Source organism: Telopea speciosissima, chromosome 9, assembly GCF_018873765.1.
Source record: "Telopea speciosissima isolate NSW1024214 ecotype Mountain lineage chromosome 9, Tspe_v1, whole genome shotgun sequence".
Taxonomy (NCBI): domain Eukaryota; kingdom Viridiplantae; phylum Streptophyta; class Magnoliopsida; order Proteales; family Proteaceae; genus Telopea; species Telopea speciosissima.
In genome coordinates, this window is record NC_057924.1 from 57,876,349 (window position 1) to 57,891,350 (window position 15,002).

At 37.7% G+C, this 15,002-nt stretch overlaps 1 protein-coding gene across 1 annotated transcript; it reads right to left on the minus strand.

The window, feature by feature from the left end:
* Positions 1-95: 95 nt before the first annotated feature.
* On the minus strand, positions 96-12,646 carry LOC122639164 (disease resistance protein RPV1-like). The gene is made up of 6 exons (XM_043831993.1): positions 12,634-12,646; positions 10,755-11,199; positions 2,636-3,737; positions 2,221-2,508; positions 226-2,092; positions 96-184 (listed from the first exon to the last, which is right to left on the minus strand). Exons 1-6 carry the CDS (start codon positions 12,644-12,646, stop codon positions 96-98), a joined length of 3,804 nt encoding a protein of 1,267 aa, XP_043687928.1.
* Between the last annotated feature and the right edge of the window lie 2,356 nt (positions 12,647-15,002).

The following is a 15,002-nucleotide window of genomic DNA, read 5'->3' on the forward strand; positions in this document are numbered from 1 at the left end:
ATGAAATGATACTGGGTGTGTCGGCAGGTTTGACAAAACCTAGTTGTAATTTTGTGCACCCACCATCGATCAAGAGTTTCTCTATTCGAGCAATATCAGTTGGGCGAAAGCAGGACACATAATTTAGAGACAGCAATTTCTTCGACTTTGACAGATCTGGTAATTTTTCCAAGGATATACAACCCTTAACATTCAAGTATTTCAAAGATTTCAATCCATTATTACCATCTTGAATCTCAGTTAGCTTCTTGCAGTCATTAGCATTTAGCGTAATTAGGTATTTCAAATTTGACAGATCGGGTAATATTTCCAAGGACTCGCACCTACTTATATCCAAATAGCTTAAGGATTCCAATACCTCAATACCCTGAATCTCGGTTAGAATCTTAAATCCTTCAATCCTGAGATAATTCAATTTTTGTAAGTTTGACAGATCCAGTAATCTTTGTTTTAATGACTCGCATCCACTAATTTCCAAAAACTCTAAGTTTTCCAATCTGTTGATACCATGAATCTCCGTTAGATTCTTGCAATCTCCAATCATCAGATAATTCAATTTTTTGAAGTTTGATAGATCCGGTAATCCTCGAATGCCTCTGCATCCTGTTATTCCCAATTTTCGCAAGGACTCCGCCAATCTGTCAAGGCCTGGAATTTTGGTTGATAACCTCCTCCAATCCTCCTCAATCTCCTCAATCTTTAATTCCCACAAACGTAACATTGACTTCCTGTAATGTCCAATATATAATTCCCTCAACTCTTTAAAGTTTGAAAGATCAGGTAATCTTTCCATCGAGTAGCAGCAGTCATTGATACGTAAATAGCTCAGGTTCTTCTCCAGGGTGGTTGAGATATCCTCCGGTAATGTTTTTAATGATCTGACCCCATTAATTGATAATTCTTGTAAGGATTCATAGTCCTCAAGTCCCTCAATCTCTGATAATTTCGGACAGTCTTCGATTTTTAGTATCCTCAGCCTTTTCGAATCTCGCAGAGATGGTATTTTTCTTAATGATATGCAATACCTTATCTCCAACACCTCCAGAGATTCCATCCCCTCGCCTTCAAAATCGGTTATGAAGTCGTTCTCATAAAGGTTTAAAATCCTGAGATTTTTCGACCCCGTCAGTTTTGGTAATTTTTTTAATGATTTGCAGTAAAAAATATTGAAGACCTCCAGGGAGTCCAATTTGTCGTCAACACCTTCAATTTCTTCTAGGCCTTCACAGTCAGAAAGCTTTAATGTCTTTAAATTTCTCAAGCCTTCTCCTGATGTACTTGATAGTTTTACCATTGCCTTGCAATTCAGAGCATGTAGGTAGGTCAAACTTGAGGGAAGACCTGAGATGTATTGAATTGAAGAGCAGTTCCAAACAGAAAAGCTGGTCAAACTTGTGGTGTGAAGACCTGAGATGTATCGAATTGAAGAGCAGTCGCGAACATCAAGGCTGGTCAAACTTGTGGAGTGAAGACCTGAGATGTATCCAATTGAAGAGCAGTTGTGAACATCAAGGCTGGTCAAACTTGCGGAGTGAAGACCTGAGATGTATCGAATTGAACCGCAGCCACTAACATGAAGGCGGGTCAAACTTGAGGGAATACATGAGATGGATGTCAAACTTCTGCATGAACCTAAACTGAGGCTTTTGAGAGCAGTCAACTGAGAAATTTCACTTGGGAAATCCACCACACTCTCGACAAAAGTTAAACCAAGTTCTATCAAGGATATCATGCGGCCAAATTTCTCTGGCAATTTCTTTAGATTTTGGCATCCTATTAAATTGAGTTTTTTGAGAGAACTCAACTTACAAACTTCACTTGGGAGATCCACTAGACTCTTGCACCATCCTAAATCAAGTTCTGTCAAGGATACCAAACTGCCCAATTTCTCAGGCAATTTCTTTAGTCTCCCGCAGCCACTCATGTTTAATATGACTAAGTTCGTGAGACAACAAATGGATGTATCGACTTCATCCAAATTTTTACAGTTTTTTAGAAGAAATACCTCCAAGTGTTGATTTGCTGAAATGTCGGGAGTACTACATAGTCGATCACAAGACGTGAGATTTAGAACTTTTAGTTTTTCTGCCACCTACAAAATAAAATATATATATATATAATAACTTATTAGCTTAAAAAGGACTAAAAGAAAAGTTGAATTTTTTTTGAAAGACTTTTGATATAAACAAATAAAATAAAAGAGGGAAGTTCTTCTGAGACCTTGATATAGTTCCAACCCATCCAGTTTTCGGTGATCTTACTATACGATAGATCAAGAACTACCAGTTTACATGGATGAAAATTGGATAATGCATATTGTTCGGGACATCCTCTCCAACTAAGCCATCTCAGTTCTGAAAAAGAATTGGTGAACTTTCCAGAATATTGTGCGGAATTGACTTGTAGTAACCTTAGTCTTGTCATTGTAGCAAGTCCTTCACCCATCAAACATTGGCTCCTTGATATATGTCCAAAGTCAATACTGAATCCCTTAACATTATTTGTTCCCTACAAAATAGAGAACGGAAACTAATTAAGTACCAAACTAAGGTTATTGTAATAAACCAAAAAAAAAGTCATTAAAGAACTAACTCACAAACTACTCAAAAAAATAACAAATGTATTCAATACCTACCGTTTGTCTATCCAATACATCCAAGGCATCCTCTTGAGACCATATTCGAGTACGCATCCCTGGTTCATCGATGTTCTCTTGATGAACAATATTCCTTCCAAGATCCCGAAGTAGATCATGCATACCTAACTCACCTTTTTCACTAATCGTTACCAAAGACCTTACACAAAGAGCATCAAGCCCTACTTGAGAAAAAAACCCACACCCATCCCATATGTGACAAATAATATCTTTATCCATTCCGATGAAAAAACAAGCAGTATCAAGAAACATTTGTTGAAGCTCATCTTCTAATGCATCATAACTTATTTTCAACCTTTCCATGACATCATTATTGGGGACTTTTTGCAACTTTTTTAGCATGCCATCCCATACTACTTTTCCCTTTAAATATAAAGATGAACCAATAACTTCAAGAGCCAAGGGAAGTCTTCCAGTAGTTTTTACCATAGCTTCTGAGAGATCCAAATAATTTTCTGGAGGTTGTTCACTTCTAAATGCATGATGGCTAAAAAGTTGAAGAGAATCATCTTTATGCATTACTCTGGGCTCATAAATCTCTTCTGCGTCTTGAACACATAAAATTTGCTTATCTCTAGTTGTGATAATGATCCTACTTCCAACACCAAACCATTTGCGGTCCCCAACCAAAGATTTTACTTGAATATCCCGATCCACATCATCAAGAACAATTAGAACTTTTTTTGCACAGAATCTTTGCTGGATCACTTTAATTCCATCATCCACACTAGTAATATCTTCATTTCCTTCTTTCAGGATATCCAAGATAAGTTGCTTTTGCAAATGAACAAGTCCATTATAACGTTGATCAGCAGTTTCTCGAACATTTGCAATAAAGCTACAACCTTCAAAGTTATGAAAGACTCTATTGTAGACAGCCCTAGCGATCGTTGTCTTTCCAATGCCACCAAGGCCATGGATCCCCACAATTTTTCGGTCATTAGATTCAATATCTAACAGCATCAACATTTCTTTTATATGAAATTGGATTCCAACTAGGTTGTTAGAAACGCTCAAGGGTCTCTTGTTCAATGTATGCCCAACTGTTTTAACAACTATTTTTATTAACTTTCCTTCATACCTGCAACAAAAATAAATAAATACTTTGGATGATAAATTATACACATAGGAAACGGATCAAAAAATTCAACATGGAAGAAACCACAAGTAAATTATACAAGTGTTACTATGTGTTTGCGTCTTATTTTTGTTTAGATTTTAGTATATATTCTCCACCAAAATTGTTCACAAGCAAGCAAATAGAGTAGCAACTAGGATGAAGAAAAATAATAAGCGAGATCTCGTATTTTATTCACATTTGTTGGCCCTTAATTAACCCAATTTTTTTTTTCCCCTCAGGTACTCTTAAAAACCAAATTATTCTTCTTAAAAGTGGATACATATTAAACATGATTGGCAATTTCCTACCAAAAAAGAAAGGAGAATAGGGTGAGAACAAATATTTTTCTCTAATCAATTAAAAACATTTCAATGTAATTAAGAAATCGAAATGCAACATCATTTTATGATAGCCCTTACTATGATAAAAAAAAATTTCCTTTCTATTTTCCCTCCCCTTTATGGTTGGAAATTAAGTATTATGAATCCTAGTTCACCTGAAGTTCTAAAGGACACGCCCAAGGCAAGAAGTTCAAGCCCATAGCTAGGCTCAGGTTTTACTAAGGTGGATTTTGTTAGGTAAAAGCGATATGTCCAAGTGTCTACATATACTTCTTCTACTCTATAATCTTGATGTCTCTGGTTACCTCTAATGGTGATGTTTTGGTTTTGTTGTCTTCGGTTGCATGCACATCGCAGGCTTTCCTGGGTTTTGCTCTATGTTTAGAGCGTAGTGTGCCGCTCATTTTAATTCTCTGTTGTTGAAGCGTTGAGTGCTTCCAGTTGATACCCTGTTATTTTCCTTAACTCTTTAATTTTTCCCTGTTTTGCTTTTTTTCAAATCTTTTGCAACCATGTCTTCCAGGTCCAGGGCCTCGGGTTCTTGACATGATCTTCACCATAGGAGATCTACTTGTCACAGCTCTCGCCATTATGATACCCATCCTCCACATTATTCCCTCTAAAAAGCTAGATCTGCGGACGCTTTAGCCAAAAACCACAATCGTCACTATTTTATGGATAGATCCTTCCATGGTTACACGATTGGGCTTCCTAAACACCCTAGAGACACCCTCTGCAACTATTTGAGACAACTCTGGGAACCTTTTGGTGCCCTCTCGGTGAATTGCTTCGACAAGGGAAACTTTACTGTTGAATGTTCCCTTACTACACGAATTTTTATCCGCTGCTGTGCGCATCGTGTGGCGCAGCAGCGGCCATGTGTGCACAGCGGGCCCCACTGTGCACACATGGCTGCTGCTGCGCCGCACGATGCGCACAGTAGCGCTCCAGTTACAGCAGCAGATAAAGGTCCATCCTATGCAAAGAGAAACTATCATGTCTCATGCTCCTTGGTGGTATGACAAGTACCTGCTGCACTTAGTACTACATTCGGTGGATGATCCTTACTATGTCTATGAAAGAGATTTGGTCCCTCTTTGGATCCAGATTCATGGGCGAATTTCATCCGTCAATCCATCTCATGTGTAGGAAGGTCTTTGGATCTCCAACTCAACCCGGTGGAGCTGGGTTACCCTTTGATTCGGCCTCAGTTAAAGTCTCTTTCAAGAAGAAAAGGTCTATAAGTGTTTCCTCCAAGATTTGGGATGAGGGTGGGGTCAGTCACAATGTCATCTTCCTTTACAAGTTAAAGCTACTCTGTTTCTGCTGTTGTCGAATTTACCATGACATGTCTCACTACCCGTACCTTCACGGCACCCCTGATCCAATGCTTCTCCCTTTGGGCTTTTATAATGACACCCTCACCCCACCTCTGATGGTTAATTTCATGCATGGACTCATCAGCTCCCAGGCCCTGTCAGCTACTGTCTTTGTCCTAATCTGATATGGACACCTCTACTGCCCCGGCTATCCCCAGTACTCTGACACCTGAACAAGACAACCAAGGCTCTGGAAAAAACTACTGCTAGCTCCTCCCACAATCAGCCAATTGAAATGGGAAGTACTATGCCACTGGATGATTCCTTCTTGCCTGATCTTGATGGGAACTTCATGCAACCAGAACCATCACTCTTTTTCTGTTGCGGAGGACCTCCAATGCTCATTCTTGGAACCCATCTTTGCACCCTTTGTCTCAATGCCGCAACCATCTGCTGCGTTTCCAAGCCCCTTGTTGACAGCTTCTACTAGCCAACAAAACATCTTTGATTCCAGCATCCACAATTCTCTCTTTGCCGGCCTCAACTTCTCTGGTCTGGGTATAACCTCACAGGTGTTTGCATCAAGCTCCTTCTACTCCAGCTTTTTCGTCGGGAATCTGAGTGCCCTTCCAGCTACAAAGAAAAGGAAATTTACCCTCCCCTCTTGGACCAGTCCTGTCATGGTCGAGCTTGATAATATCAAGAATTTTCTCTCCCAGTCTCTAATATCCTCTTCTGATCCTCGTTTGATCTCCCTTGTGAAGGAATGGCTATCCGAGCTCTCTTCCTCTGAGTCAGAAGGAATAAATCCATAACAGTATGGCACCATAACAGTATGATTATACTGTCAGTAAACCAGATATGCTAAATCCAATCCAGTTAAGTCCTCCTAACTTCGTTACTGAGTTCTACAATTACTTCTGTGTATTTTTTGTTATTCTGTTATCTTTATCCCTTGCTTGGCTCTTACTGGAACGAAAAGCTCTCCGTCGATCTTTTGTTCCTTGAAGGTTTACCTGTTCTGTCATATTATCTCCTCTATTATTTCTTTTGTGCTTTGTTTTAACTGTTAGCTTGTCTTCCTTTTCTTTGGGTTATCTTTCTATCATTATTTTTCTGTCTTGGAATGCCAGGGGTCTCAACAATACCTTCACTAAACAATGTTTAACCCACCATGTGAAAAAAATTAAACCTGATCTCATATTCCTTTGTGAGACCAAATGCAAGGACCATGAAAATTTCAAATTTGAATATCTGATTGATTACTTCAAGACCATATCTTTTCATAATAGTGAAGGGATTAAAAGCCTCAAAGGAGGTTCATGGGTCCTTACTGCTCACCACATTAGAACTTCCATACTGCACATACACCCGCCCTTTGTTGCTATTAATGTCTGGCGTGATGTTAATACATGTTGGTGTATCATTTATTTATATGCTCCCCCACATGCATCCAGCCGATTACCAGTTTGGAATGAGTTGAATTCATTTCTCAAAACTCTATTATGCATGTTTGTCATTTTAGGAGATTTTAATGAGATTCTCGATTCCTCTGAGAAGATCGGAGGAACCCCATTTACTCAACACCTTTCCTCAACATCCTTGCTTTCCTTAATATCTGATCATTCTCTGGAACATATTAAACCTTCAGGATCCAGTTTCACCTGGTCTAATAAACAGAAGCCTCCCAAACTCACCAAAGAATGCCTTGATTGTGCTTTAGTTTCCCCTTCTTGAATCCAACACTTTCCCCGGGCAACCCTCCATAAACTTCCTTCTATAGGATCCGACCATAACCCAATTTACCTATGCACTACCACAATTAGGAAATCCTTCAAAAAGCTTTTCCACTATCAATCTGTCTGGATCCACCAGCCTGAATTTCTTTCTTTTGCTCTGGAAAATGGAAACAATTGTACCTCAACAATTTTCAAGCTAAACTTTCATCCCTCAGCAGGATTCTGGCTAGTTGGAACAAAAATGTTTTTCAACATGTCAACCATCTCAAATCACACTACTTTGATCAATTCAGCCTTCTTGAGAATATAGACTCAGGGGGATGTAATTCTAAGGTCCTTCAACTCCTAGCCTCTAAGATTAAATGGATAAATGCGGCTGAAGAGGCTTTTTGGTTTCAAAAGTCCAGGCATGCCTTCATATCCGATGGTGATAGGATCACCAAATTCTACCATTCCATAACCAAAACAAATATTAGGAAGAGGAGCATTCCATTTGTCTTTGATGACTTGGGGATTAGAGTAGAAGACCCTAGGGGTATTGCAAGAGTTTTTCCAATCATTTAAGGAAAATTTTTTCCTCTTCTAACCCCCTGGATACTAGTTTTATCGAATGCCTCTTTCCTAAAGTGATTGATTACCAGATTGCAGCTTCTCTCACTTCACAACCCCAACTAAATGGAATTAAACAAGTGGTCTTCTCTATTGGTGCTTTTAAGGCACCTGGACCAGATGGCTTTTCAAGCCTGTTTTTATCACCAGTTTTGGGATGACATTTGGAGGGATATCAAATCCTTGATACATTCTTTCTATAAGTCTGGTTTCCTCCCTCCGGGTTGCAACCACACTCTTTATCTATATGATTCCCAAAAAGCAAAATGCCTCTTTTGCCACTGATTTCCGCCCTATAAGCCTATGCAATGTGTCCTACAAAATTGTGGCAAAAATTATTTCCAATAGACTCTGACATCTTCTTCCATCTTTCATTTCATCTTTCCAAGCAGCTTTTATCCCTGGGAGACAAATTATAAATAGCATTGCTGTGACGCAAGAGATTTTCACTTATTTTAATCGATCAAAAGGGAAAATTGGGTATGCTGCTATTAAAATTGATATGGCTAAGGCTTATGACAAGGTCGAATGGAATCTCATCTACAATTTATCTCAATTCTTGGGTTTCAATGAAAAATGGATATTACTTATCAACTCTGTCATATCTACCACCTCCTTTTCATTTAAAATTGATGGAAGCCCTTTTGATTTTCTTAAACCTTCTAGAGGTCTTCAACAAGGGTGTTCTCTACCTCTTTTTGCTCTATGGTGATCCTCTCAAGACTTCAGGGTGCTTACAGAGATATTGGATTGTTCAAAGGAATCAAAATTGCTAGACATGCCCCAGAAATTTCTCATTTACTTTTTGCAGACGATACTTTTATTTTCTGCAGGGCAACTGAGGATGATTTCCTTACTATTAAATCTATATTGGACCTTTTCTTTGACCTAACTGGTCAAGAGGTGAATTTCTCCAAAAGCAAAATTTTTTTCAGCAAGAATGCAAAGGGGACCCAGAGAAGTAACCTGTGCTCCCTCCTTCGAATGAAGGAAATGTCCCCTGATTCCCTTTATTTGGGGGCAAAATTGTGCCACTCTAGATCCAAATGTAAAGATTTGAGCTTTCTTGTAAATAGAGTAAGATCTAAACTCTCTCATTGGAAAGCTAATTTTCTTTCTTATGCTGATTGTAGAATTTTAATTCAATCTGTTTTAGTATTTACTCCATCTTATCTCATGTCCTGATTTTTATTTCCTTTCAAGATATGCAAATCTTTTGATTCCATCTACCTCAATTTTTTGAATAATGACTCTGATGGGAGGAAAAAATGTCATTTAATTGGATGGAATAAAATTTACCAACCTACTCTATGTGGGGGTCTTGGAATTAGGAAATCTCCCTTACACAATAAGGCCCTCATTTTAAAGTTGGGATGGAGACTCCTCACTAAGGATTCATCAATTTGGGCTAGGGTCTTAAAAGCAAAATATTTCCCTAGAACCTCTATTTTTGACCCCAGAACCATGGCTAAAAGAGGGTCTTGGACATGGAACAACATAGCAGCTGTTCTTCCAGACTTAAAAAAAATGGTTTTCTGTTAGGTGGGTAATGAAAAGAATACTTTTTGCTGGTTTGGCCCTTGTATCCCATCTACCCCAGGTAACTCAATTCCCCCTGATATCAACCATAACATGTGTTTCAATAAAGTCAATGCCTTTGTAGATAATGCTAATTGGAATATTGTAGCCCTTTCTTCATGTTTTCCTAATGTGGTCATTAATAAAATTCTTTTAATGTGCAATATTTCAAAATCTGATGATTTCTGGAGATGTTCCCTCTCTAGTATTGGGTCGTCCTCAACTCAGCTCGCAACCAAGTTCATTTCTTCAACTATTCACCCCTGCCCCATGATATCCAAATGGTGGCGATTTTTTTTGGAAAATTAACATTCATCTAAGATTTTCAATGTTCTTTTGATGTGTCTTACATGCAAGATTACCTGTCAGAGCTTCTATCTCGAAATGGATGCCCATTGAGCCTACATGTGCTTTCTATGGTTTTAGTGATGAATCAATTTGGCATCGTTTCTTATCATGTGATTGGACTAAGCGTATCTGGGCAGCTGGCCCCCCGGATTGAGAACCGAGCATCTCTCCAGCCCATCATTTTATAAACAATCTTTAACTTGGTTTTTTTCAGTTTTTATTATTAAATGTAATTTCATATGGAATGTAAGGAATAAAGTTATTCAAGGATTGGCCAAGGCTGATCCTATGCTGGTGCTAAGGGATGTACTAAAATGGTTGTCTGACTTAAGCATTCATCCACCCTTCAACTCATTAACTACATCGGCACCCCTGCAATGCACACACGTTTCAAACTTATTCCCACAGGTTTCTAACATTGATTTGCAACTCCCCGGTTTAATTTGCAGAGACATATATGACCCTGAACTTAGATTAACAAGTTGGGCTTTTTACATTTTGCTAGTTGGCCAGGATATGTTAACAGATGCCGATAGACTACCAACATCAGATGAAATGGAAGCTGAATTCCATGGAATTCTACAGGGATGGAAGTATGCTGAGATGACAAATATTAAAATCAAGCAAATGCGGTGCTACAACAAAGACCTATGTGATCTTCTTCATCCTACAAACTCCCTTCGTCTTCCCTGGAACTTAATTAATCTCTATTTTGAACTTGCTGATAAATTTGATAATTTTACTACTGTTAATTTTAAGTGGTGAAGTAATGAACCTCTTTATCATAGAGCTACAATGAAATACTCCTTTTCAGTAATATAGATATTACTTTTTTCATCCAAAAAAAAAAAAAACCCCCTTAAATACCATCCAAGAAAAAATATTCCCTAACAAAATATGACCTTATATTTATATGATGACAATCAAGCAGTGACCAGACAGTGAGTAGTTCCAACTTAATTTGATCGATCGAAGATTAATAATAATCCTTAGTTAAAATATATATATGGGAACCAATAAAAAGGAAGTGTTGGGACTACTTACGTATCCTCCTTGGAATGCCATCCATCCAATTCTCCAACCTCTCTCATAGCCTCCTTCCACTTTTGCATCATTGTCATGTCGTCCAAGCTTCCCATATTGATCTGGTGTTCTTCGAAGGCTTTCGCGTATATCCCGGTCTGGTTTCGCACATCCCTTGGTTCAACTTTGTAGAAAATGGGCAACACGATCTGATTCATTGTTCTTCTGCACTCAGATATCTGGGTTAGCTCTTTGAGACACCATTTGCTTGAAGAATAGTTTGCCGAGAAGATGGGAATAGAGATTCTCGATCCCTGGATTGCAGCGATTAACTCCGACCCAATCTTGTTTCCCTTGTGGAGTTCCTCTGAGTCCCGGAAAGTTCGAATTCCAGCATCAATCAAAGAATTGTAGAGGCAGTCTGCGAAATTGGTGCGAACGTCTTTGCCATGAAAGCTCAAGAACACTTCATAGGTAGAAGTACTCGAACCAGTAAAAGAAGATGATGACGATGATGAAGAAGAAGAAGAAGAAGAAGAGGCCTGATGATGATGATGATGAGCTGCTGCCATTCTCACTATCAAATTGCTTGAAGAATGCCTTTCAAAAGTGGGTGAATGATGTTATGTAAATACTTCTTCAATCTTTGATTGATATTGCTACTAGCAACAACTCTTTAGCAAGAAATTTAATTGCAGAGCAGTACTACTCTGTTTATGTTCCTATGAATATGCAAGAAAAAGTGAAGAATGGCAAAGAGGCACCTTTAGTTGTTGGGGAACGTTCCTACCACTTTCCTGACCACATTTCCATTTTTTTATTGGAGTCCGGTTTTCTCAGTTTCTCTTGATGAGCGCGTGCGTTCACAGAATTTTCGAGATAACCACCTAGTTTTTATGATTTGTTACATGGCACCCTAGGGTAAAAGATATCAAAGAATACAATAATTTTTTCAGTAATTAAATGGCCCCATGCATAGTAAAGTAAGAATTGGTGAAAAAGTTGTTTGTCTCCATCCTCAATGCAACATATTTGGTTGAGAAGGAGAGAAAACTTATCTCAGAAACTAAAAAGAAAAAACAGTCCAGATCCTCTACTATCGAGTTTCCCGGTAGGATCGCTCTGTCCAGAGATAGGGTGGGGCATATAATGACCGCCTTACCCCTATTCGGGCAAGGCGCTCGGGCAGGGGTAAGGCAATCATTGCACATCTCACCGTGTCTTGATAGCACGGTCCTATTGGACAGCTCCCCTTGCTTGGGCAAAGGTAAGACAGTCATTACATGCCTCACCGTGTCTAGACAGCATAGTCCTGCCAAGCAGCTCGGCAAAAGAGGATCCAAATTGAAGAAAAAAATGGTGATGTGGTGTTCCAATGTAGTTGAGATTTAACGGAGGACAAGTTTTATAAAAATAAAATAAAAACAAAAAACTGAAGACAAATAGCATACCCCTGAAAAAATTGTTTGTTTTCATCCTTGTATCCCGTAAAAGAGAGAGAGAGAAAACTCCGTAATTGATTAGACATAAATCAGGTATACTGTTACTGGCATTTTCGTTAATTGTTTGATTTTTTAAAAAATTAATATTATCTATTAATAATAATTTGTACAAATATTTAATAGGTTTAATTAGAATTATAGAATCTTTGAAATTGAAATTATGATAGACTAGGGCTTTGACGATAATTTTATAATGTCATGTATTTTTTTGTATTTTTTTTTTGGTAAAATATAATGTTATGTATTCTATCATGTGAAATTGATGTATAATTATCTATTTAAATCGAGAAATTTAGGTTACACTTACTTGACTATTTATTATTGATAAATACCGTAATGATCTAGAATGTGACATTGACCTGACATGCTAGGTGAAATCTTAGTTGGATCTTACGTACCCTTCTCATTCATTGTCGACTAATCCCCTTATGGTAGCTCTGTATTATGATTAACAACTAATATAGAAGATTTCATTGAGAATTGAATCATGATCAAATAACATTCCCCATATTTGGTAAGAGAAAAAGAGGTTCAAATAATGTGAATAAATGATGTTAGATAATATTTCAACCACCCTTTTTAGCAAAAACAACTTCTTAGCTAGCAAGTAAATTGCAGAGCAGTTTTTGCTTAGATTTTAAAATGAGACCCTCCACAAATTTTAATTAAGTTCATATACTATTTTATATATTCTAGAAAAAAGTTAGTGACTGGCAAAGAGGCATCTATAGATCGGGTCCGGGGGAACATTACTACCACTTTCTCGATTCACACTTCCATTTTTTTCATTGGATTCCACTTTTCTTGATTACCATGTGTGTTTAGAAACTTTTCTTATGAATGAGCTGCTGTGCACTTAGTTGTATAATGTAGCAAAAGTAATTAGTGGGGTATACCAAAGATTACTTCTAACATGTAAGATTACTTTCAATCTCACCATTGAAATCCAACTCGATGGAGAAGGATGGCAGCAATACTATCAAACTCAGCATGAGCAGCTTGTGGGAAATTGATGTGCTGCAACCACCAATTTGGGTGAGAAACAATTACAACAACTATGATTCATCAAAGAACTCTGTTTTCAGTCACAACTCCTTGGTCGATTTAGGTGAACTTAAATTCCTTTGCATTCGCTAAAAAGGGAGTGGGATTCTTACGTATGGACTATTAAGTGTCAGTTGGCAATTAATTTAAGGCTTGAATTTGTTGGAGATGTTGTCCACACATAAACTTAACCATATATTAAGTTCCATGCTATCTTACTTTTGGACTTCTCATTATAAAGCTATGAAACCTTGTATGAGAAGATGGGAATATTTGAAAATGAAAGATCATACATGTAAGAACATTTTTTCCTCTTGAAAATGGATGCTTGATGAAACGGGAAAACCAGAAAAAACTATGAAGTTGGTCATCTTAGTTTTGAGACCTTTCTGTCTTAGAATTTTGAGATAGAAGTAGATGTTAAGAAAACAACGCCTAGAATGGCGACTTGCAGAAGAAAATGAAAAATAGAGAAAACACATAACACACAACACCAAAGATTTACGTGGTTTACCCCCAAGATGGGAACCTATATCCATGGCCGAGCAATAGAACAGATCTAATTCTCTTTTGGAAATGTAACAAAACCTCTCATACAGTCCTTCCAAAGATAAGAACATTATATAGAGAAGTCTTTAACCTGAAAAAGTACAGAAATACCTCCAGACCTAAAAATGCCAAACTGAATAGGGTTAGACCAAAACATAACATATATCGCAAAATATACCATTTTGAAGGTCTCAACGAACCCAACACAACTATCGCCTTTGGCGTCGGCGGTGATGTACATCATTTTTCAGCAATCCAAAGTCGATTCAAGACCGAAACGATCTTTCAAAGATTCCAACCGTACTTTTTGGATCGAAATCAAGCTTCACCAATAATAGGAGACCCTCTTGGGATTTTAATATGTCTAAGGAGTCCTAACAAAATGAGAAGTGTGACTTATTGATAATTTTACAATATTTTATAGGCAAAAGTATCTATTATCTGACATGTCTGGAGACTTTTCAAGATGAGCATGGCTAATTTGCCATTTGGAAAGCGATTTAACAATTATGACAATCGAATTTATAGGGAATGATTTTGATTGACCATATGTAAAATTTCAGAATCAAAAAATCATTTAATAATAAGCCTCCCTTTCTTGTATGCCCAGACATTCTCTTAGTGGTGTACACAACCTCTTTGGGGTCCTTAATTCAATGCTTTATTTTGCCATTTGATAAATTCATTTTTGGGTTAAAACTTAACATGTGAGCAGAAGGCCTGGCCGGGGCTTACCTGCCAGTAATCATATCCGCTGCCAAGTTTAGAATATACAGGAAATTTTCAAGCCTTAGTTATTTATTTCACTATAGGATTTCAGTTTGTTTAGTTTAGACAAAAAGGAAGAATTTCCTTCACAAGCTTCAGTTAATAATTAACTTGAAGCTTCTTTCTAGTTCATTACTCGGCAATAAAACACCATGTTGAGATTTTGCTGAGTATATTGAATAAAATCAGCATCATGCCCTGCAATTCCATTGCAAAACAGAAGATTGATTAGATATTGTTATGTGTGTCTTAAATTCTTGGATCCATTTCGAAGAATGACTCGCTCCGATATTTTTTGGTAGCAATCCAAATGAAACTTTTTCTGAGATCTGTACGTTCGACTCGGATCCAATGGAAGAGTATTTATGTTCTTTACCCGCTTTATTGTAAAGAGTAAGATTTAGGG

What these genes read in the sequence shown, in the direction of transcription:
- LOC122639164 (XM_043831993.1), bottom strand. An exon ending in TGGCATTCCAAGGAGGATAC is followed by an intron (nt 3,738 to 10,754) that starts GTAAGTAGTCCC and finishes TTTTTGTTGCAG; the next exon opens with GTATGAAGGAAAGTTAATAA. An exon ending in GCTAACTGAGATTCAAGATG is followed by an intron (nt 185 to 225) that starts GTAATAATGGAT and finishes TTGAATGTTAAG; the next exon opens with GGTTGTATATCCTTGGAAAA.